The sequence below is a fragment of the Lampetra fluviatilis genome, chromosome 3 (genome assembly GCF_964198595.1).
Source record: "Lampetra fluviatilis chromosome 3, kcLamFluv1.1, whole genome shotgun sequence".
Classification (NCBI taxonomy): Eukaryota; Metazoa; Chordata; class Hyperoartia; order Petromyzontiformes; family Petromyzontidae; genus Lampetra; species Lampetra fluviatilis.
The window spans coordinates 6041891-6066021 of record NC_136277.1 but is presented as its reverse complement, the minus strand read 5'-3'; the positions used below and the strand labels follow the sequence as shown (position 1 = coordinate 6066021).

At 48.4% G+C, this 24131-nt stretch overlaps 1 protein-coding gene across 1 annotated transcript in view; it reads left to right on the top strand.

Annotated features, from left to right (window-relative positions):
• Positions 1 to 6526: 6526 nt before the first annotated feature.
• Positions 6527 to 24131, top strand: part of LOC144947785 (uncharacterized) — a 131475-nt gene continuing 113870 nt past the window's right edge. Inside the window, exons 1-2 of the mRNA XM_078877142.1 lie at positions 6527 to 7929; positions 11243 to 11314. Of these exons, the coding sequence (XP_078733268.1) occupies positions 6631 to 7929; positions 11243 to 11314 (1371 nt within the window). The 5' untranslated portion in view covers positions 6527 to 6630. The remainder of the gene's footprint in view (positions 7930 to 11242; positions 11315 to 24131) is intronic.

Here is a 24131-nt window from a genome sequence, read left to right as displayed (position 1 = left end):
ACTCATTGACATGCTAATTTTTTCTCTGCTCCCTCCCTCTCTCCGCCCCCGCCCCCTCTCTATATTTAAGGCCCCGTCACAGAGACGACCTCTCTCTTTGTGCCGATACGTGTTCTCTCTGTGTGTATCTTTATGATGTCTGTCTGCTTATATGTTTGTATATAGTTTTCTGGTTAGATTTTTGTTGCTATTTCTTTTATATCTGATGATGATTGCTTGTGTTGCAATCGAAACGTCGTAGTATTCTATTATTTAATTTATTATTTTATCTTTATACGTGACTTTACCGAAAGAACCAAAGAATAATGTCTTGTGAGTTAAACTGCTTCAATGAGCTTTTCACGTCCATTGGGTCGGATCGCTGTAATTCAACAGCAAGTGCAGAATGATACCAATGATGGGATGATGAAGACGAGGTTAAATATGATCGCGATATGACAATTATAGTGTTTCAAAATAATGTATGAGAAAGATAGTAATTGTGATGATAAATGATCATATTGACGGTGTTTGTGGTAGATGGATGAAAATGATTGTAGAAAGATTAAAAATGACAATGAACCTGCAGCTACAACTGCTGATCATCCACCAACCCCAATCCACAATCACCACACTCCCCATCACGTGTAAATCCACCATTGCTCACCTCCAAAGTGCACACTGCATGAGGGACTTGTAGAAGGCTGAGTGACCATGAGAGTGGTTCGACACAGGCTCGAGTGGTATTTACCGTGGCCCGAAATCAATGGTGGGGTGCCAGGTTCAAAGCCTACAGTGAGCGAGCCACTGCACCACCGCTCCCCGTCATCGCCACCCCACCGTGGTCATTATGTCGCACCCGGGACGTCACTACATCACGAGGCGCATGCAAATAGGTTTTCCACGTGCACCACATGCCCCCCCCCCCCCACCAGATCTAAAAACACCACAGCGGCACGTTGCTGTACAGAGAAACGTACAAATCAACTCTCAATTATCCGCGGGAAGACGATCGGCGTCGCGGATTCGCGGTGCCCACTCGACGGGTGTCGTTTTATTTGCTCCGTGAACCGCGTGGAGTTTCACTGCAGACACAAATCGGAGACATTCCCCAGATGGCCGCCAGATCGACTTTGAGCTGGGTGCCGGATCGACCGAGCGGAATCGATACAATGAGCCGCGAGTCACGACCATATATGGCAAAACACGCCCCCTCAGTTAACGCCACGCCTACTTTCTGCCGATATAAGTAGGGGCGGGGCCTGTGTTACAGCCCCGCCTCCTGTGGGCTGCGCTCCGTCACTCGTTGGCTGCGAGGCAGTGACGCGGCGCGCGGTGACGCCCACAACTCCGCCTCAGCCGCGCCCCTCCAGCTGCTCCACGGGCTGCGATGCCAATGCGGGTTCGTGGCAACGTAGACGATACGCGCCTTGTTTCGTACATCGATTAATATACAGGGTGCTTCAAACAAAATGGTAACACTTGTATGGGACTATCGTTTTAATTGGAAAAGAACGGATAATAATAATACCCTGTAACATGATAACAAATGTAATGTTAATCGCTTCACAAAGTCAAAGAGTCTCCACTTGTTCGCCATCATTGTCAACACGTGCCTGGAATCTTCTCCAGGTGGTCTCCAGAGATGCACGTTTATTGTGGTATTGTTGCAAATTCGCAGAAGTGTTTACATTTCTATGAAGTACCCTCTATTGTACTCGTGATATTTTAAAACAAATCTAAGTTACGTAAACTACCCTCATTAAACTACCCTCTAACCCTAAGATCTAAATGCCAAAAAGTACACAGCTGCGTTTAAAAAAACTTGTTTTTATATACCGGAAATATTAATAATGTTGCACTACTGGTGTTGAGAGAGCAGTGAATGGGTTTTGTCACCAGGGTGGGGGGCTGCTTGGTCCACGGAAAAGTTTGCGATGTCCCATTAAGGAGTGACGTCACTACGGAGCCTGTGCCAGGTTCGGTGCACTTTGAGGCCACGCGGAGACGCGAATAGCGAGGATGAAGCCAGGCGCACGAGCCCCCCTCGTGTGTAAACAGCGCGACAGCGACACGCGGAGCAACAGCACCAGGGCACGACTCCCATGGTGCCTTGCACGCGGGTCAGGTGACCACCGCAGTGCACGCACAATGCTCTCAGCCTTGTCCAGACCACCAGCTCAAGAGATCGATGCGTGGCCGTATTCATGTTTAGGCCTCCAACTAAGAGATACAAATGCGCCCATCGCAACTGCGAGCTGTAGAATAGTTTCGTCCTCACTAGGACTCATCAGTATATTACAGTCATTAATATCCGCTGCTGTTCTATGCCTCTGGGAGTCCATACATGTGTAGGGGTTGTTACGGGGAGAAAGGCGGACAGAAACACAAGGGTGTCTGCACCCACACACGGGTGTCTACATCCACGTTCGCATCGGTTAACCCTGGGGGGCCATGGGTGGCGCTGTGATCCCCCATAGCCCCACCCCTCGGAGAGGATTCCTATAAAAGGCGGGGAGCCAGAGGGCTCGGGGCCAGTGTTAGAAGCTTACCAGAGAAGACTGAAGACCGGCAGAATAGGCCCTGGGACTCCCCTGGCTCGCTGTCCTTGTCAGGGCTGAGCAGGGCAAGCCAGTGGCGCGGCCCCAAGAGCTCCAGGGCCGCTGCTCTTGTAAGAGCACGGTCTGGTTAGCTGGGTGCCGGGATCCGTGCTTGACCAGGGCCGGATCAGATAGCCTCCCCTAGCACTCATAGCGGAGGACTGGGAATAGGACAGTCAGGGAATAGTGCTAGGGGAGTTTCCCATTGAGTACGGGTGAAGGGGCCGTTACCCCTTCAAGTATTGTTACGGCTTTTGGTTAAATAAAAGAGTGTGCCTCAACTACGTCGTCTGACTCACTGAGAACCCACTACACATGCTACAATATTGGGATCCTGCGAGCACTCTCTTAAAGGGAACAGTCATTCAAATGCAACATGTTCTATCAATGATGACAAACCCCACCACAACAGAGGGATGCGCCTGTGTAGCCTCTGGGCGAGTGCCTCTCGCAGTGGTCGCCCTGCCGACAAGAGTGGTGGCTTTATGGGGTGCAGGGTCGGGGAATCCAGGGATGGAGGTCGGGAGTCGGGGTGCATGGTCGCTGCTCATAAGCAACGGATTGCAGTGGTGCTTGTGATTGCCTTCACAGGAACTGAAGGATGGTAAATGGTTGACGACCTAAGGAACTGGTGTCGGCGAAAGTGACAAACTAAAACACGCCCGTGCATGCAGCCAGCCCTTGAACACTGGAACCCAACACATCACAATGCTGCCGCCCCCACTTTCAGCAGTTTATTAATACTTTGATAACAAATATACAATGCCAGCATACAGATATCCCCCATTACAATCCCTGAGTAGTAACACAGTGGTGGTGGTGGTGCGAGTTATACATCGTAGAGGATCTGCAGACATTGACCTCCTTTGTCTCGCGTGTTTGTCCCTTTGTCCTACTCCTTGTGATGGAGCGACTTTCTTCCAGGCTCACGAGACATTCGTTATCTCAATGAGCTCACATCTGATCAATGAAGCATTGATATTATCTTGTGCTACTCTACATTCTTACGTGTAGCCGTTATAAATATATTTCAAATGTAGTTGTTTATTTTGGTTGTAAGGAATCTAACCCACTGCAAAAGTTGTCGCTGCAAAGTAATTCGTAGCGAGTTAGAAAAGAGACATTCCAGCGATGTTAACTTGATCTACCATAACTATGTTAACCTGCATAACCTCTAGAAGTGATTCGGCCAAAACACACACTTGAAATTCACGTGAAGAATTACAATCCAGAAAATAAACATAATTAGCTAAAGTTGCCTGTGCACAAATTATAAAACATGCAATATGTTAAAATCCTTAAATCACAACACATGCCAGGTGAGTACTTTACCCAGAGTTTTGACTACACCTGCAGGTGAGTCCCTCCTTTACCCAGAGCCCCGAGTACACCTGCAGGTGAGCGCCCTGAGTACACCACCTGTAGGCAAGTTCCTCCTTTACCCAGATTGCGCCACAAGCGAGTACACCACCTGCAGGTGAGTCCCTCACTCATACGGCTCCGATCAGTTCAAGGGCACCAAGCACAGAGTGATAAAGAGCAAGGCACACACCTATACAAGGGCGCAGCTTAATCGGACGGCTTGCAGAGGTCCCAGTAAGGTTTACTGTAAGGTTTACTGGGACCTCTGCAATTGTCACACGCCCATTGGAGGTAAGCACTAATATATTCATATTCCCGTACATATGTAATGCGGGCGTAAGCGACCTTCCGGATGTGACGTCACGGGGGGTGGAGTCATGTGACGTGGGGGGAAGGTTCGGGTCCTTAAGCGGGTAAACCGGAAGGGGAAGGTAGTCGGGGTGTGAGCGGAAAAGAGTGAGGCCACGCGGGCAAGTGTGGAGAGGGGGGGGCGCCGACGGCCATCGGGAGCCAACCCCGAAGATAAGAGGAAGCTGCGGAGTGGTGTGCAGCTGGGGAGGAGACAGCCAGGAGGGCTGCGTGTTAGAGGCAGCGGTGTGGCTGCCAGGAGGAGCTGCGGAGAGAGAGAGAGAGGGGGCTGCTTGTTAGAGGCAGCGGTGTGGCTGCCAGGAGGAGCTGCAGAGAGAGAGAGAGAGAGCAAGAAGCTGTGAGAGCTGCGGAGGGAGAAGAGCAGCAGCGAGTACAGCCAAGGGGGGCTGTGTGGGAGAAACAGCAGCGGAGCTGCTGTTGTGGATCGGGCCGACATTGGAGTCAGCACCGTGGAGAAGCTACAGAGTAAAGACAGCCGTGTGGGTGTACAGCACGAACCGAATAATAAAGGACACTGAGCCAGACATCGTGGTCCAGTCGTTTATTACACTGGTGTCGGAAGTGCAACGGCATGTCGAAACAAGTGAGGAAGAAAGTTAATCCGGCGCCTGCATCGGCTTCTTCGTCCGACGACGACGAACTCCCCCCAACCACGGATCCTGTTGGGGTGGTGGAGGAGAGCCCGGCTGAGGCGACCACGGGAACGGGAGTGGAGGATGTTGGCGCGGTGGCGGGTCCGTCGACATCATCAGACGCGGATCAACGATGGCAAGCGATGGCGGTACAACTGGAGGCACTTAAGGACGTCCTGGCGCATCTATGCCATCTCGTCGCGCCAGGGACGATGGATGATGCAAGTGGTGCTCCGCGGGCCGCCACGTTGCCTGTCCTGCCGCCGCCATTGCCCACGCGGCAAGAGGCCGCCATTTTGCGCGCTCCGTGGCGCCAAACCGCCATCTTGGCCACGCCGCGGGCCGACGCCATTTTGAATTTGCCATCACAACCACCACCATTGGAAGACGGCGGGAAGAGGAGTCGGAGTCGCCACCTTACAACGGTTAAAGAATTTTCCGTCGGTGGGGACTGGAGCGCGTTCGCCTGCCGCTTCTTGGCGGCGGTACGCACAGCAAGATGGACCGATGCGGAGGCTTTGGAGGTGTTGCCGACTCTCCTGGACGACGAATCTGTCCGATTCTTCCGTTCCATAGCGACCGATAAGAAGGCAACTTTATGTGGTGTTTTTCAAGAAATGGCCGATGCTTATGAGCCACCAGATGATGCGCATCGGCGATTCGCTCAACGACAACGAGCACCAGAGGAGTCGCCCGTGGCGTTCAGGGGTGCGGTGTTGGAGCTGGCCATGGCAGCTTATCCTGAGACGCCACAGGACCTGCTTGAGCCTCTCATATTAGGGAAAATGTTGGAGCTGTCTCGGGATCTAGGGATCCCCATGCCTGTGTGTGGGCATGAGAAGCTAACTTCCCGGATGGCTGCTAAGTGTCTCGATGCGCAATTCAACCTCCGTCGCTGGAAACAAGTGACGGCGTGGACGGGGGGGCCCGTCAAAGAAGGGGAGGCGCTGGGGTGGAACCCTGCGCAGGCCGTCTATGTTCCGGATGACCGGGGCCCTCAACAACTGACGGCCGCCTCCGCTCCATGGACGGGACGCGGCGGGCCGAGACCGCGCGCGGTGCTACCAGAACGGGGCCGTCAGGAGGCGAGGCCTGCGCTTCGGCGCAACGAGGCCGAATGTTTCCGCTGCGGGCGTAGGGGCCACTACGCCAGAGACTGCTGGGCCCGCTTCCCGGCTCCGCCGCAGCAGGAGGCCTCGGCACCGGTCAAGTCGGCTAAAGATCCTCCGAAACAGGCATGTCGGCACGCACCAGACACTCGGCAAGGCTTTCCACCTCACTCACCACCTGTGTTGCGCGATCCTATTGTTGTTGTTAAAGAAAGGCCATCGACGGGGCCTTTTCATTCAGTTACGCAGTGGCGCAAATTGGCACGGAGAGTTGTCGCGGCTGCTACGGGTTCGTCCACTGTACCGGGGTCCATACAAGGTGTGGACGTGCGCATTTTGGTTGACTCGGGGGCGTCTGCGACTATTATATCGGATGTCATTTTCCATCTGTTGGGCATTCCGTCGGGGGCTGTGCGTCCGGTTTATGGGTCGTGCGTCGCTGCGAACGGGGGTAGCATGGGTATCGTGGGTCAGGTGGATGCTAAGATATCTATTGGGGATGTGTCGGCCTCGGGTGTTGTGTTGATATCGAGATCTTTGGCGGTTCCTTGTTTGTTAGGCACCGATTTTTTGGCTAAGATGCCCATTTTGATCAAAATCAATGAGAATTGTATTGAACTGCCGGGGGGCCGTCAAATCTCGTTTCTGCCGTCGCCCTGGGGGCGACCTGCTTCGGCCGTACAAGTGCAGGCGCTGTCCGTCGCATCTGTGGACATCCCACCTGGTACACAGATGCTTATACCCTTGCGGTATCGGAAGCCCCTGCCTGATCGGCTAGGAGCAGTAGGGGTCTTGTTGTCACCGTCCGCCACGATAACAACCGGGTTGGCGTTAGTGGGGGCACAGACCATCGTCCGGCCGGATCAATTACCGTTTTTACAGGTGCTTAATGCGGGGGGAGAAAACGTCCATGTCCCGGCCAGTACGGTTGTGGCACATGCCACTACGGCGTTTGCGACCCATGATTGTCCACATAGCCGGGGAGTTGTTGCTGGGGTTTCCGAGCCAAGGAGTTCGGATGATCGTTGGGTTGCTCATTTATGTGACGAAAATTCTTCCCTGTCCATGGAGCAACGTGGTGCGCTGCGTAAATTGTTGTTGACATATTCCGATGTGTTCAGCTCCGATGATTTGGATTTGGGCCGCACTTCCTTGCTTTACCATCACATTGAGACGGGCGATGCTGCCCCTATTCGATTAAATTCGCATCGGATGAGTCCTGCGGAGCGAGAACACGTACGGGGGGCAGTGGAAGACATGTTGGCTGCGGACATTATATCGCCATCTAACAGCCCATGGGGCGCTCCAGTCGTCTTGGTTAAGAAGAAGGATGGCAAATTGCGATTTTGTGTTGATTTCCGCAAATTGAATAAGATATCGGTGGCAGATGCGTACCCCCTGCCGCGTATGGATGACTCCCTCGACGCATTGTCGGGGGCTAAGTTCTTTTCCACACTGGACCTCTCTTCGGGATTTTGGCAGCTTCCCCTTGACGAGTCCTCACGGGAGAAAACCGCATTCCGTACGCCGCAGGGGTTATTTCAATTCAACTGTCTCCCGATGGGATTGAATGCGGCCCCTGCTACATTTCAAAGATTGATGGAGCTCGTTTTGACGGGGTTGCAGTGGGAGACATGTCTTATATATTTGGACGATATCATTGTCTTCAGCCGCACATTTGATGAGCATTTGACGCGGCTGGAGACAGTGTTCACGAGGATGCGTTCTGCCAAATTGAAATTCAAACCAAAGAAATGTCACCTACTGCAACGGTCCGTCCGCTATTTGGGGCACATTGTGAGCGCTGAGGGAGTGTCCACGGATCCGGAAAAGACGGCGTGCGTCCGGGATTGGCCGACTCCGGCCACCGTGGGGGATGTTCGGCGGTTTTTGGGATTTGCCTCGTATTACCGAAGATTCGTGCCGGGTTTTGCGACGATTGCGAGGCCTTTGCATCTCCTTACGGGTAAAGGACGGAAGTTTGTTTGGGGACAGCCGGAGGAGGCGGCCTTTTGGAGTCTGCGTGATCTATTGGCCACGGCCCCAACATTGGATTATCCCGATTTCGATCACCCATTCATTCTTGATACGGACGCGAGTGACACAGGTATTGGGGCGGTGTTATCACAGTCTAAAGGGGGTGTAGAGCGTGTCGTGGCGTATGGTAGCCGAGTCTTGTCTCCTGCGGAAACCCGCTACTGTGTCACTCGCAGAGAACTATTGGCGGTTGTTTTTTTCCTACGGCAATTTCGACCATACCTCTACGGTCGTTCTTTTATTGTGCGTACGGATCATGCGGCCTTGCAATATGCCCTTAAAATTGACCAGCCATCCGGACAGTTGGCACGTTGGTTGGACACGCTACAGGAATTTTCCTTCCAAATTCAACATCGGAAGGGAGTGCGCCATGCGAACGCTGACGCACTTTCCAGATTACCGCGGCGCGCCCCTTGTAAATGTGAGTCGGGGACGCATAGGTGTTCGCCGATTCCAAACCCCCCTCAGCCGCTCACGTTGGCCGTCGAGAAGTCGGACACTCCGATGGAACCGGGACCGGCTGACGGGGTTTTGAATCTGCCGCGGTCTGTCTGGATCCGGGAACAGATGATGGATGAGTCATTGGTGTCCTTGCGGAAGCGGTCTGCTAAGGACAATGGGAGTCCGAGTACGGCTGTGGGGCCGCAAACCGCTCTCCGAGATGGTCTGCTTATGTGGCGGGAGGGATTCCAGGAACGTTGGCGCCTGGTGGTACCAACGTCCTTGCGGTTCGAGTTGATTAGAACCCTCCATTGTGACACTCTCTTACATTTAGGGGTGCAGAAGACCTTGTTGACGTTGCAACGTCATTATTTTTGGCACGGCATGGCGACAGATGTCGTAGGGCACGTGCGCGCGTGCCCTGCGTGTGCACAACGTAAGCCGCCGAAACATCCTTACGTGCCGCCTCTCCAGTCGATTCAGGTGTCTCGAGTCAATGAATTGGTGGCACTGGACATATTGGGACCTTTTCCACCATCGGCGAGGGGTAATAAATATTTGCTGGTAGGGGTTGAGTACCTCTCCCGTTGGCCGATGGCCTGGCCATTGCCCGATCAGTCGGCCGCGGCCATTACCGACGCCTTTTTGTTTGGGTATATTATGGATAAGGGGGCGCCTGAGAGACTCCTCACGGACCAGGGCAGGAATTTCTCTTCTAAATTATTGGCGGAAGTGTGCGCGGGCCTTGGGACTAAGAAAGTACGGACATCCCCATACCATCCGCAGACGGATGGTATGGTTGAACGGCTGAACAGGACATTGTCTGCCATGCTTTGCCATACCGTGAGTGAACAACAATCAGATTGGGATCTGCACATCCCCGGGGTGCTTTCGGCGTACAGGATGACGCCTCATGCGGCTACAGGATATTCGCCGTTTTACCTTATGTATGGTCGGGAAAACGTGCCGCCGGTGGATGTGCAATTGGGAACTGGGGTGAAGGGACCTCGTAAACCACTTCCTGAATACATTCAGGACACGGTTCGCCGAGTCACGGAGGCGCGGGAGAATGCCCGCGTGGCTACGGCCAAAGCCCAGGCCCGGAACGAGCGATATGCGCGACGGTCTGAGGGGGAGTGCCCTTGGAAGGTTGGGGACCTAGCCTGGCTTCATTGTCCACAGGTACGTCCGGGGACCTCGCCGAAATTGCACAAACCCTGGCATGGTCCCGTACGCCTCATTGCGGTTCCCAACCCACAGTCAGCACGCGTCCAGATTGGGTCTCGTCGCTGGGTTGTGCATACGTCGCGCTTGAAACCATATGTTGCTCCCTTACATGATGCGTCATCCCCCAATGTTGCCTTGCCGGGGTCTGTTGCTGCCGACTCTCCCCTGCCTGCGTCCACTGATCTTGCTCGAGAGCCTGTCGTACCTGTTCCAGACAGGCCGGCCGTGACATTGCGGGGGACGAGGGGCCCTGCTCGGAGGACGCCTGCCAGGTCTGCGGGACCTTCGAGCCCTGCAGCCCTTCCGACCCAGCTGTGGGCACGGTCACAGGACAAGCCCAAGACTAACTCTTTAGGGACACGGGACGGCGGTGGACTTCCAGCTGCGACAGGGGGATTACCCCCTGTCATTCCTCGACTTTCATCGCGTTCCCGTTCTGCGAGTGGGCCGCCGACCGTCCGGGACGGGCCGGCGACCCGCACACGTTCCAAATCGCTTACGTTTCGTTGATTGTTGTTGTCTTGTTATTTTTTTCTTACAGTTGTATTTATTGCATGCTTTTTGTACGTTCGTTGATGTTAATTGCGTCGTTGTTGTTGTTCTTGCTGTTACATTGTATGCTTAGTGTCCTTTAGGGGGGGAAGCTCGGTTCGCCGCATTACGATTTGCTATTGGTCAGCCGAGGTCGGCTGGGATTTTTCTACGGGGGAGGGTGGTGTAATGCGGGCGTAAGCGACCTTCCGGATGTGACGTCACGGGGGGTGGAGTCATGTGACGTGGGGGGAAGGTTCGGGTCCTTAAGCGGGTAAACCGGAAGGGGAAGGTAGTCGGGGTGTGAGCGGAAAAGAGTGAGGCCACGCGGGCAAGTGTGGAGAGGGGGGGGGCGCCGACGGCCATCGGGAGCCAACCCCGAAGATAAGAGGAAGCTGCGGAGTGGTGTGCAGCTGGGGAGGAGACAGCCAGGAGGGCTGCGTGTTAGAGGCAGCGGTGTGGCTGCTAGGAGGAGCTGCGGAGAGAGAGAGAGAGGGGGCTGCTTGTTAGAGGCAGCGGTGTGGCTGCCAGGAGGAGCTGCAGAGAGAGAGAGAGAGAGCAAGAAGCTGTGAGAGCTGCGGAGGGAGAAGAGCAGCAGCGAGTACAGCCAAGGGGGGCTGTGTGGGAGAAACAGCAGCGGAGCTGCTGTTGTGGATCGGGCCGACATTGGAGTCAGCACCGTGGAGAAGCTACAGAGTAAAGACAGCCGTGTGGGTGTACAGCACGAACCGAATAATAAAGGACACTGAGCCAGACATCGTGGTCCAGTCGTTTATTACACATATGTTAAACGTATCCGTGTATATCCCTAAATTAGCAGTAAAATAAAAAAATACAAAACCCATCATGGGCCACTCGTCATGTCGGCTGACAATGACGGCCAATGACACGGGCAGCAGGCACGCTCTTACACTCAGCACGATTCCGCATCGCCCCGACGGCCCCATGCACACAGACAGACGTGGCCCGCACGGTGCTGCAGCTGTGGCATGAGGGACGAGCCCTCAGAGGGCGCCTGCGGTCCGAGGTGACGATTGGTGGTGCTGCTACAACCATGGCCAGAGCCATGAGCTCCTGTTCTGCACCACTCGTACATCCGCTGGCACTGGCTTGGCGCAGTGAGGTAAAGTCTCACGAGTGTGCTCTGCAGTGTAGAGGGTAACGCTGGTACCAATAATGTACTTGTTTTGAGAGGTGAGCTTTGCACAAATTTAGTTTTGGTTGACTGGCTGCTGGGTTATTGTGGCATGTTGGCCGAGCACCTTGTCTGGTCTACAGTCGCTGGTCACGAGAACTTCCCAGTAGAATACAATGTTGGCCAGGTTTCCCTCTAATCATAATAATCCTGTAAACTCCGACATCTATTATCATAGCAAATCCAGCCGCGTGTGAATGGTCGAGCGCCTTCTGCTGGAACAGAGCCCAAACAACCCAAGACTTAGTGCTTGCGACGTAATTCACCCACGCAGCTTACATTTCCATTCGACCAATAGACTGCAATGAGATAAAATGGTTTATGGCAAGTGCTGTTGTACAATACCTTCTGTAATTATGGTTTTAAAAACTCACGTACATTTACATCGCACACCATTATGGGGGGTGACTGGGCCGTCTTGTGTCTAGACGGCCCAGTCACCCTGCCAGTTTGGGACAGTATCATCAGAGGAATGTCCCATCTGCTAAAGTGTTAAAAAAATCCCATTCCATGTGTGTCCAGAAGTCATCCGTTTTTTCCCGACGCTCATTACAAGCTGCTCATTGTAGACATCCATTATTGAAGCAATAACTGCAAATAACGATCCATAAATGGGTCAATTTGTTCATCTTATTGCTGTGAAGAAACTTTCAAAAGGACATGAACGCGTTTCACCATGAGATTTAGCGTACCACATCAATCACAATGATTATTACACAACCACCACTTCTTTTCAAACCAAACACAACACAAATTAGTTCAAGGGTTACATTTAACCCGCTAATTTTAGTTTACTGGCAGTCTTTACGCACACGACCGTGTCTGTGGATTACAACCTCCTATTGGAACACACATTTGTTTACATAACACATTTGATTTCTCAAATAATTTGGCAGACTGATGCAAGTAGTGAACCCGTTGCCTTGGTCATCCACGTACTCGGTCAGCGTTTTCTTATTTTTTATGTACATTTTATATTCACTCAATATTAATATATACGAGAATCGCAGGATGTGGAGGTCAAGAGCAGAACCATATCAGCACCCCATGCCACGACACACGCAAGGTCAAAAGTACACACACAGATGGCGAGATAACCATCTAGCGGGAGGGTGGCACACATATTGTAGAGGCACAAAGCCAACCATTCATGAGAATCGCAGGATGGGAGATCAAACACAAACGGTCCCCTTCCGACCGATTCCCCCACTGGCTATACCAGGAGGGAATAAAGAAACAGATAATAAAGAAAAACAAATTGGCTTAAATGAGACACAAAATGCGGCACAAACACGTGATGAACCACCCACATTAATTGAGAACGAGCTGCCCATGAGCGCCCCACCAGCTGAGTTGAAGCCAAATCACGGCCCCATTGGAGAAAGCAAGCAGGCTGCGAGTGACAGGGCGAGCAAATACCGCCACGATCAGAAACATTAAATGCGGACGATGCGGTAGAAAACGCAAGCATTGCTCCCGTAAATGACGCGCTGATCGAACGCAAAAACAGGACTGCATTGAAGTGTGATCGACCAGTAGATAACAGACAAAGAGAAAAACCGGATCGCCCGGTAAAAGGAAAAGCTGCCCAGCATGTCGCAAGATCGCGCGATAAGGATGCAGGAGAATGGAACACAGAGACACGCCCTGAGGAATGCAGGCGTGAGCCTTTGAATGAAAGATATACGAATGTCCATGACGTATCGGGAATTGTGTTGAAATCCAACACACTCGTAAACACAAAAAGGGCAACACCACGAGGCACGGAATTTAATCGACACACTGGCTCTGCGAACGTGCCTATAATCATAGAGAGTGCAATTGCAACTGACAACGGAGTGCAAACGTTGGTTGTGTGCACGAATTCTGGTTATGTGCAGCACAATTTTACACCACACACTCCCACGACGCGAGAGAGTGACATGAGAAATTACAAAAACGAACCAGCAAACCGTGAACGAATAATCAAAGCGATAAGCACTACGAACCAGGTTAATGATGTTGAGAGGTTGCATGAAAGAGTAAAGGGTTACTCTAAAATATCCGGCCCTGAGAATATTGTTAATGGTCATGAAAAGGCCATAGACGAACCAAGTCTGAAGGACTTTGCGTGGAAAGCAGCATGTCAAAATAAAACCAAAAGTGGAAAACTAGACGGTAATAACTTGGTAAAAATATGGCAAGGAGGTAACATGAGGAAAATAACGCATAAATGCGTTCGAAACCGCTACCTAGCATTTCCCAGGAAAAAAATCACAGTAGTTATGATGGATAGGAACCGAGGTAACTTGTTGCCTCGATGTTTAACATTTTGTCTTTCTTTTCTTTGCTCATTTCAAATGTAACCATGCTAAGTTTGTGATACGACGCACGCGTTGTAAAGAATAACAGCCGAAACACGAGGGCGGCTGATGGGTTCATAACAAAAAAAGGGGCATTTATTTTGTTTAAAAATAGCAAGTGGACAATTGATCACTGACCATTTTTAAAAGGGCGGACTGCTGTGCATATGCCCCTTTTTCGAAAAATGTATATTAAGAATAATTCTGCCAATAATATATATATATTTTTAGATACCGGGGGAAACTTGGTAGCAAACAAAGGAAGTGCAAAACACCAATTTCCCCACTTCCACGAGCATCTGGTCACACGCCTCGCCTCAAAAGGCCAGAGAGTAGGAGATGAACCATAAATGGTCATAAACCCCTACCCTATACACACAGAGCAAGAGGGGGGGGGGGGAAATCGCAAATGGTGTTAAAACAATACCCACACTTCAAAAGGCCCCCTCACAATACAAGCAGTAAGCGCCACGAGACATATATAATTATATTTTTTGTAACGGTTAAAAGTTCAAAAATTGGCAACAGGGAAAGGAAACAGACAGGTTTTGAGCCATATTAGTTCAACAAAGTTACCAACTTAGCCATAAAGATTAAGCAAACATTATCTATCCTCATCCTCACTCCAATTGAAAACCAGACTACAGTCTGCACCAGGGGGTCGTGAGTCCTCATTTGTTAATTCAATACTGATATTATTTACCTTTAATAATCTTCTACGCGACCTGACCGAAGCATCAAAGAATAATTATGGCAGTCAGGGTCGCTCCTAAGCCAAAACAAATTCCCTAGCCCGGGATATCAGATAACAATAATAACTCAAGAACAAATAGCCAGAGAACCCACAATACATGCAGTGGAACGAAGATTAGTGAAACCCAATGAAATACGTGGTAATAACAGGCTAAGTCACAAACCTTGAATAAACACAAACCAAATAATAAGTATGAAATTAGACCAAGGATCTCCTAGAAGAGTTAAGGGCGAAATGAGTCTGTCATACCTAACCAATATGTAACATACTCCATAGGAAGGTGGCCTCACAGCCGTCTTTGTCTTCCCGAGAGGGACGGTGCAGCGAGCACACCAAAGCAGGGAAATGGCCCTCATAAAAGGTTTTATTGCAAGTTGGGAATCGGTGTCCACGGACAAGGAACGGCTTGAGAAAGGAAATTGAACAGATGTCTCAATAAGAATAAAGAACACACACGTATACCCCCCCCCCCCCCCGATAAAAGAGGACAGAGGCCTCGCTTTGATGAACCTTTCATGTTCCCCCTAATAACGAAAATCCGAAACTTAGCGACAAAATGGGGGAACATTATTGATCCTCACTCTGATTAAAGACACACGCACAAGCCGGGGTGCAGGACTACAGTGTGCTCTGTAGAGAGGGAGCCCGACCGCCTTTGTCTTCCCGCAGCACGGATAGCAAGATTTGCACACACGAGCAAATAACATCTCCCCATAAACAAATCAAACCACGATGGAAATACCGTGAACACGGCTACAACATACCTTGAATCACAATCAAATCACAATAATACTATAAGCAGTAAAAGTGAGTCTCATTTTAACTTCCAAACCGAAAACGAACAACTTAAAGCTGTGTGAGACAAAGGATAACGCCCAGAGGGAGGGAAGGGATTATATAATTTGTTTAACGCGTAGGCTTTCGCGACCAATATTATTCATAATCTAAACCCAAAAACGTTGATTATGATTATGTAATTCTCGGTGCGAACGCGAATCGTCAGTCTGGTTTTAGTCTGATGACTCATCTGTGACGCCGTTTCGCGAGGAAACCCCCCCCCCCTCTTTCCAGGTTAATTATTACGGACAGCTGCATCGCTTGAATAACTTTATTCCTCAAATAAATCGCACACACACGGACACACATGGACGCAGCTGTGTCCACAAAGGATGTCCGGTTTTTTGAAGACATCGCAGAAGCTGAGTGGTTTTTCCAGATATATATCAGACACGATCATCTCAGCTCATCACATCATCGGACACCATCGAAGACCATCGAAGATCATCGAAGATCGTCAGCTCATCGGAGCTCAGCTCATCACCTCCAACGGAGGAGCTCTCTCATCACCCAGAATGTCGATGCTCGCTGAGTAGCGACGTGCATTGACAAGCCGAGGTCTGCACCACCTAAGAAGAATCGCTACACCGAGCTGCCGAGATGCGAGTGAAACTGACGGAGCTTCCAGTTATCATTCTCGAGCCAACGAAGACACCCAACGACAACCCAGCAACGAACGAGAGCGTCGTTTATCGTCAGAGCGACAACAAGCAATCAACTTGGAGAAAAGGGCGGAAATCGCAGTGGAGGAGCTGCGCGCTATCCAACAACGGAATCATCGCGCACCACGACGGCGAGCGTCGTGCCGATGCCGCTCATCTCCCAGCCGAGAAAGTCGCGGCTGCAACCCCACGCGGGCGAGAGGAAAACTCCGAGCCGTTCGTATCACCTCTCCTACTCACAAACCCAAGGAAGCATACCCACGCACACATCAACATTCCCAGGGCATGCAAGAATTTATCTAAGAGAGAATCCACATTCTCACGTAGGTAAAAAAATAAAATTAATAAAAGTAAAATCAAAATAAAAAATCACGACGTTTCGGAGGCAACACAAGCTTCCGTCTTCAGGTGGAACCGTCACAGCCACGACAGCTTTATCAAGTAAATGAGAGATTACAAGAGATACCACTCCGTATATATAATGGTTGAGGGGGGGAAGGGCCAGGAACGGCCCACTTTTTATTATTATGGTAAGGTGCGGCTTGAGACTACGAATAGACTACATAACAAATGACTGAGCTAAATTTCGATTTAAAGCTTTTGTGACTGCAAGGATTCATTTTCTTGGTTCTTTCGGTAAAGTCACGTAGAAGGGAAGTAATAAAATAATAAAAATAAAACATAATACAATAATTCTCACGACGTTTCGGCCACAACACAAGCAGCCGTCCTCAGGTGAAAACCAGGTCTGTCGAGGCGACAGCGTCTGAATGAAACAGCACACGAGCTTGGAGCATATATATAAGCTGGGCTGGAAGGGGGGGGGGGGGAAGGGGTGCCTTGACAAAATAATTTACATATCAAGAGGAATTTAGCATTTTTATGGGAAATGCAGGAATGTGATTAGTACTACATATGCCCGTGCATTATGCAGGACTAGCAGCATCAAAGGGAGGGGATATGGGAAATGCAGGAATGTGAATAGTACTAATTATGCCCGTCCATTATGCAGGATTAGCAGCATCAAAGGGAGGGGTAGCATTAATAAAGGGAAGGAGTGTTAATAGCATGTAGCTGCAGTAACTAAAACCAACACGTAAACAACTAAAGTATAAACTACATAGTATCATCAGTATACTAACTATACTCTACAATAAGCTGAGTTACTAACAGTAAGTCATACATTACAATTCTACGTCGTAAAAATTATATAATATGCTTCCATCTAAACTTTATTCTCTTACATCACACGAGTCTACACCGTACTATATACTGACATAGACAAACCCAACATTAAATTATATACTGTATTGCTATAAACCACCCTATACCTTATACATTGTAATATAACACGTATTGTTCTACCCACCCTAATGTATATCACACTGCTATATATTCACTATACAATTACGATACTATATATTACTTTGTACATTGTATTAAGTATATAAATGTTATACTATTTGTTATTATACACTGTACCATTGACCGTCGTGTGAAAGATACTAAGATGAAGCAACGAAATATGTCAATGGGAGAGTAGTGAAACAAAGAATTCATTCCCTGCGGAGAATACAATGCCAGTGAGTGGAACGCAGTCTGAAAGTCACCGTAAACGTGAACACAATCAGTTAAGATCCAAAATGGTTTATTATGTCCTTCCAATGATTGCTAAGCCAGAATCCATCTTCTCGGTTGAAATTGTCTCTGTGTTTGTATATGTGGATTGCCTCATGAACGAATCTCTCATGGTAGCCAGATGGCTTGCAGAGAACCTCTGTCTTGGAGAAGTCAATATCAATATGATCTGGTCCCGTCTGTAAAAGATGTGGTTCCAGACATACAGTACCCTGGCGTCTACAAACTAAGTTGCCTCTGTGGTAGCAGTTACATTGGAGAAACCAAACGACATTTCTCGGACCGCATCCGTGAACATAAAGCAGACCTGAAACACGGTAGGACAAACACCTCAGCCGTGGCAGATCACTGTTACAATTCAGTGGGCTCACATGATATTGACTTCTCCAAGACAGAGGTTCTCTGCAAGCCATCTGGCTACCATGAGAGATTCGTTCATGAGGCGATCCACATATACAAACACAGAGACAATTTCAACCGAGAAGATGGATTCTGGCTTAGCAATCATTGGAAGGACGTAATAAACCATTTCGGATGTTAACTGATTGTGTTCACGTTAACGGTGACTTTCAGACCGCGTTCCACTCACTGGCATTGTATTCTCCGCAGGGAATGGATTCTTTGTATTCTTTGTATAGATACTCTCCCATTGACATATTTCGTTGCTTCCTCTTAGTATCTTTCACACGACGGTCAATGGTACAGTGTATAATAACAAATAGTATAACATTTATATACTTAATACAATGTACAAAGTAATATATAGTATCGTAAATGTATAGTGAATATATAGCAGTGTGATATACATTAGGGTGGGTAGAACAATACGTGTTATATTACAATGTATAAGGTTTATAGCAATACAGTATATAATTTAATGTTGGGTTTGTCTATGTCAGTATATAGTACGGTGTAGACTCGTGTGATGTAAGAGAATAAAGTTTAGATGGAAGCATATTATATAATTTTTACGACGTAGAATTGTAATGTATGACTTACTGTTAGTAACTCAGCTTATTGTAGAGTATAGTTAGTATACTGATGATACTATGTAGTTTATACTTTAGTTGTTTACGTGTTGGTTTTAGTTACTGCAGCTACATACTATTAACACTCCTTCCCTTTATTAATGCTATCCCTCCCTTTGATGCTGCTAATCCTGCATAATGCACGGGCATAATTAGTACTATTCACATTCCTGCATTTCCCATATCCCCTCCCTTTGATGCTGCTAGTCCTGCATAATGCACGGGCATATGTAGTACTAATCACATTCCTGCATTTCCCATAAATATGCTAAATTCCTCTTGATATGCAAATTCTTTTGTCAAGGCGCCCCTTCCCCCCCCTTCCAGCCCAGCTTATATATATGCTCCAAGCTCGTGTGCTGTTTCATTCAGACGCTGTCGCCTCGACAGACCTGGTTTTCACCTGAGGACGGCTGCTTGCGTTGTGGCCGAAACGTCGTGAGAATTATTGTATTATGTTTTATTTTTATTATTTTATTACTTCCCTTCTACGTGACTTTACCGAAAGAACCAAGAAAATAACTGAGCCTTTATTATGGAGAGGTGCGGTTTGTGACTACGCCTAGCCTACATAACAAAAGTGTGAAAAAAGAAGCTAAACCTGGTAAAACAAAACTGGCTGTCTATCAGTAACCTGTAATAGTTGTCTGTCAAATAAGATGGTCCAAATAAGTGTAGTTAAATCTTTTTTGCATGGTTACTCACATCTTTCCAATGATTACTCAGTTTGTAACCATCATCACGGTTGAAATTATGTCTGTGTTTGTATATTTGTATGGCTTCGTGTACAAACCTTTACCTACGTGACTTTACCGACAAAACCTAAGAATATGAATCCTTGCAGTCACGAAAGCTTCAAATCTAGACAATCCACCTCTACCACACAATGGGACCGACCCTAGACAATCATCAGAAGACTAATTATAAAGTTTGAACACTAGCTGGCCATGAGGAATCATGGCCATCCAGTGATTAAGAATCCGTCAGTTATAGGAGTATTAGGCGTTTTTGTTTAGTTTTCTTTTCGTTTTCTCTTATTGCATAAACGACCAATAGATTCGTCGATGCAAACTAAAACTCTTGAAATCCTCATTATGAATCTACACGTTTACAGAGAGAGAATATCGTGTCAAACCTGTTCCTTTGTCATAGAGTCTCGCTTAAGAATTAATTAAAGCAGAGCCAGAATACGCTCTCCCACAAACACAAGCACTCACCCACCATTGTCTCAAACAGTTCATTAACGAATTTAATATTGCCGACGAATCTATTGACGAATGCTTCGCCTTTGGGGTATAATAAGTGCTTTTATTGCCCTTCATATGAATATCGTTACATGCCTGTTTTAAAACTCTGCCTATCGCCGGATGTGCTTGGTACGCGGTGGAATTAATGAGATGTGCGGTTGCCAAAGAGAAACAACGCAAGCCTTGATGGTTAAGAGTGTTGCTCACTGAGAGAAATTTTCCTGATGGTACCGTGGATAATTCCGAACATGAGAGTCGCATTTTAGCGTGTCATATTTTGTTTAGAATTAAAATTGTTTAACACAGAAGTATTTCTAATGTTTCTTTCCAAGTCCATGCAAAACTGTCTTATTTATAAAAACAGTATCCTGCGTTGAGATATGATTTTGGAGACCTAACATAACATAAAACACACTAAGATAATCAATAAATGTTTAATCAAAGATAATCGTTTTATCCTGATTGATACAACTCTGGATAACGAAGCTAAGCCTAATTATCATAACTGCACACATTAACATAATTGCAAGCATTCGCATAAATTAATACGATTATCTCCGTGATTATAATAATTTATGCATATAATTACATACATTAGCATAATTTCCGCGAATTACGCATTTCTCCAAATTTTATTAATTTGTATTATTTTTCTCAAAATTTCATAATCCGACATATACAACACTGTACTGACAATTAGCTGACACTAGTGCAATGTTAATGATCTTAAAACGTCCCATGAACTATGAAGATGTTGTTAAAGTAGGCGATATCTATAAACTAAGGTGAGCTCCTGGTTTATATTGTTCCTTGAGGTCCCCAAACGTTTTCTAGAAAATATTACATCTCCAGGTCAGAGTGTGCTCTGGGAGAAGGCTGCGCCTGTAGGTATGGAAATGCTGCTGGAGAGGGCTGTCACTATAAATGTGGGAATGCGTCTAGGAAGACTGCATCTCCAAGTGTACTGATGGAGTAAGCTGTTCATCAAGGTCCAGATATGTTTCTAGAAAAGGCACAATCTCCAAAACAAGTCTGGTAATGGGGTGGGCTGTGCCTGTAGCTAAGGGTATGCTGATGGGGAGAGCTGTGTGCCTAGGTCAGTGTCTGCTGATGGAGAGGGCTGTGCGTCTAGGTCAGTGTCTGCTGATGGAGAGGGCTGTGCGTCTAGGTCAGTGTCTGCTGATGGAGAGGGCTGTGCCTGTAGGTCAGTGTCTGCTGATGGAGAGGGCTGTGCCTGTAGATCAGTGTCTGCTGATGGGGAGAGCTGTGTGCCTAGGTCAGTGTCTGCTGGTGGAGAGGGCTGTGCGTCTAGGTCAGTGTCTGCTGATGGAGATGGCTGTGCCTGTAGATCAGTGTCTGCTGATGGGGAGAGCTGTGTGCCTAGGTCAGTGTCTGCTGGTGGAGAGGGCTGTGCGTCTAGGTCAGTGTCTGCTGATGGAGATGGCTGTGCGTCTAGGTCAGTGTCTGCTGATGGAGAGGGCTGTGCCTATAGGTCAGTGTCTGCTGATGGAGAGGGCTGTGCCTGTAGGTCAGTGTCTGCTGATGGAGAGGGCTGTGCCTGTAGGTCAGTGTCTGCTGATGGAGAGGGCTGTGCCTGTAGGTCAGTGTCTGCTGATGGAGAGGGCTGTGCCTGTAGATCAGTGTCTGCTGATGGAGAGGGCTGTGCCTGTAGATCAGTGTCTGCTGATGGAGAGGGCTGTGCGTCTAGGTCAGTGTCTGCTGATGGAGAGGGCTGTGCGTCTAGGTCAGTGTCTGCTGATGGAGAGGGCTGTGCCTGTAGGTCAGTGTCTGCTGATGGAGAGGGCTGTGCCTGTAGATCAGTGTCTGCTGATGGAGAGGGCTGTGCCTGTAGATCAGTGTCTGCTGATGGGGAGAGCTGTGTGCCTAGGTCAGTGTCTGCTGGTGGAGAGGGCTGTGCGTCTAGGTCAGTGTCTGCTGATGGAGATGGCTGTGCGTCTAGGTCAGTGTCTGCTGATGGAGAGGGCTGTGCCTATAGGTCAGTGTCTGCTGATGGAGAGGGCTGTGCCTGTAGATCAGTGTCTGCTGATGGGGAGAGCTGTGTGCCTAGGTCAGTGTCTGCTGATGGAGAGGGCTGTGCGTCTAGGTCAGTGTCTGCTGATGGAGAGGGCTGTGCGTCTAGGTCAGTGTCTGCTGATGGAGAGGGCTGTGCCTGTAGGTCAGTGTCTGCTGATGGAGAGGGCTGTGCCTGTAGGTCAGTGTCTGCTGATGGAGAGGGCTGTGCCTGTAGATCAGTGTCTGCTGATGGAGAGGGCTGTGCCTGTAGATCAGTGTCTGCTGATGGAGAGGGCTGTGCCGGTAGGTCAGTATCTGCTGATGGAGAGGGCTGTGCCTGTAGGTCAGTGTCTGCTGATGGAGAGGGCTGGGGCAGTGGATGCACCAAGAGACCATGACTCCCATCTGCTCTTGGGATGGGTTCACTGCTCACGTTGGTCACCGCATCAAGATCACTGGAAGAAAGAGACCCACCATTAATTACTATGTTAAACAGATCAGTTGGTGACGCTGTGTTAGCAGCGATGCACAAGCACTAGTGACAAAACATACACATTCGTCCCTTTCAAGGAAAACATATCAATAGCAAAATGTTGGGCAATGGCCCTTCTTCATAGCACATACGTCAATATTACACCACACGTTTGCTGTGTTTTTGTTTACATTGACACAACTTCAAACGTGATTCTTAAAACTCTAAAGAACAAAAAAACTACTGATGACAGTGTTGTGACATGGAAAATGTTTGTAACATGCAATGCATTAAATTCACTCCAATGTATTTATAACATACTAGCGGGAAGCACCCGGCATTGCCCGGGCGAAAAATATATTTCAAAACTTCTCTTAAAAACCTTACATATACAGACACAGATACTAAGGTATTGTGAGAGCCCGGTGGGCCGTTTGTCAATTTCTCCACCAACAAACGTATAAGAAGCTTGCAAAAGTCCAAGAAATTATAGAAAGTGTAGGGTAAATAGTTGATGTAAAAGGTTTCCGAAAATTGTGGACCCCTCCCCTCTCCAAAAATATCTTTACCCCCACGTAGGAATATATATCTACACACCCTACATGCAACAGAGGAAGTAGTATCTATTGACTCTGTAGTTGTATCTACTAACTGTAGTAGTAACTACTGACCGAGGTAGTATTTACTGGGCCTATAATAGTATCTACCGACTCTATAGTAGTAACTACTAACTCTATAGTAGTATCTACTGACTGTAATAGTAACTACTGACCGTAGTAGTATTTACTGGGCCTACAGTAGTATCTACCGACTCTATAGTAGTAACGACTAACTGTATAGTAGTATCTGCTGACTCTATAGTAGTATCCACTGACTATAGTAACTCGTAACTCTATAGCAGTATCTACTCAATAGTAGTATCTACTGACTCTAGTAGCTACTCACCGTATTAGTATGTACTGACTGTATAGTAGTATATTCTGACTATAGTAGTATTGACTGACTGTAGTGGTATATACTGACTTTTTTAGTATCTACTAACTCTATATAGCAGTATCTACCAACTCGATAGCAGTATCTACTACCACTACAGCAGTGCATACCGACTGAGGTGGTACCTGCTATCACTGCAGCAGTGCATACTGACAGTGGTGGCACCTGCTTTGACTACAGCAGTGCATACTGACTTTGGTGGTACCTGCTTTCACTACAGTAGTGCATACTGACTGGTCGTACCTGCTATGATTGCAGCAGTGCATATTGTGGTCGTACCTGCTATGATTGCAGCAGTGCATATTGTGGTGGTACTTGCTATGATCACAGCAGTGCATACTGACTGTGGTGGTACCTGCATTGATTACAGCAGTTCATACTGACTGTGGTGGTAGCTGCTATGATTACAGCAGTGCATATGGTGGTCATACCTGCTATGATTACAGCAGTGCATATTGTGGTGGTACCTGCTATGATCACAGCAGTTCATACTGACTGTGGTGGTAGCTGCTATGATTACGGCAGTGCATACTGACTGTGGTGGTACCTGCTATGATAACAGCAGTGCATACTGACTGTGGTGGTACCTGCTATGATTACATCAGTGCATATTGTGGTGGTACCTGCTATGATTACAGCAGTGCATACTGCTTTGGTGGTACC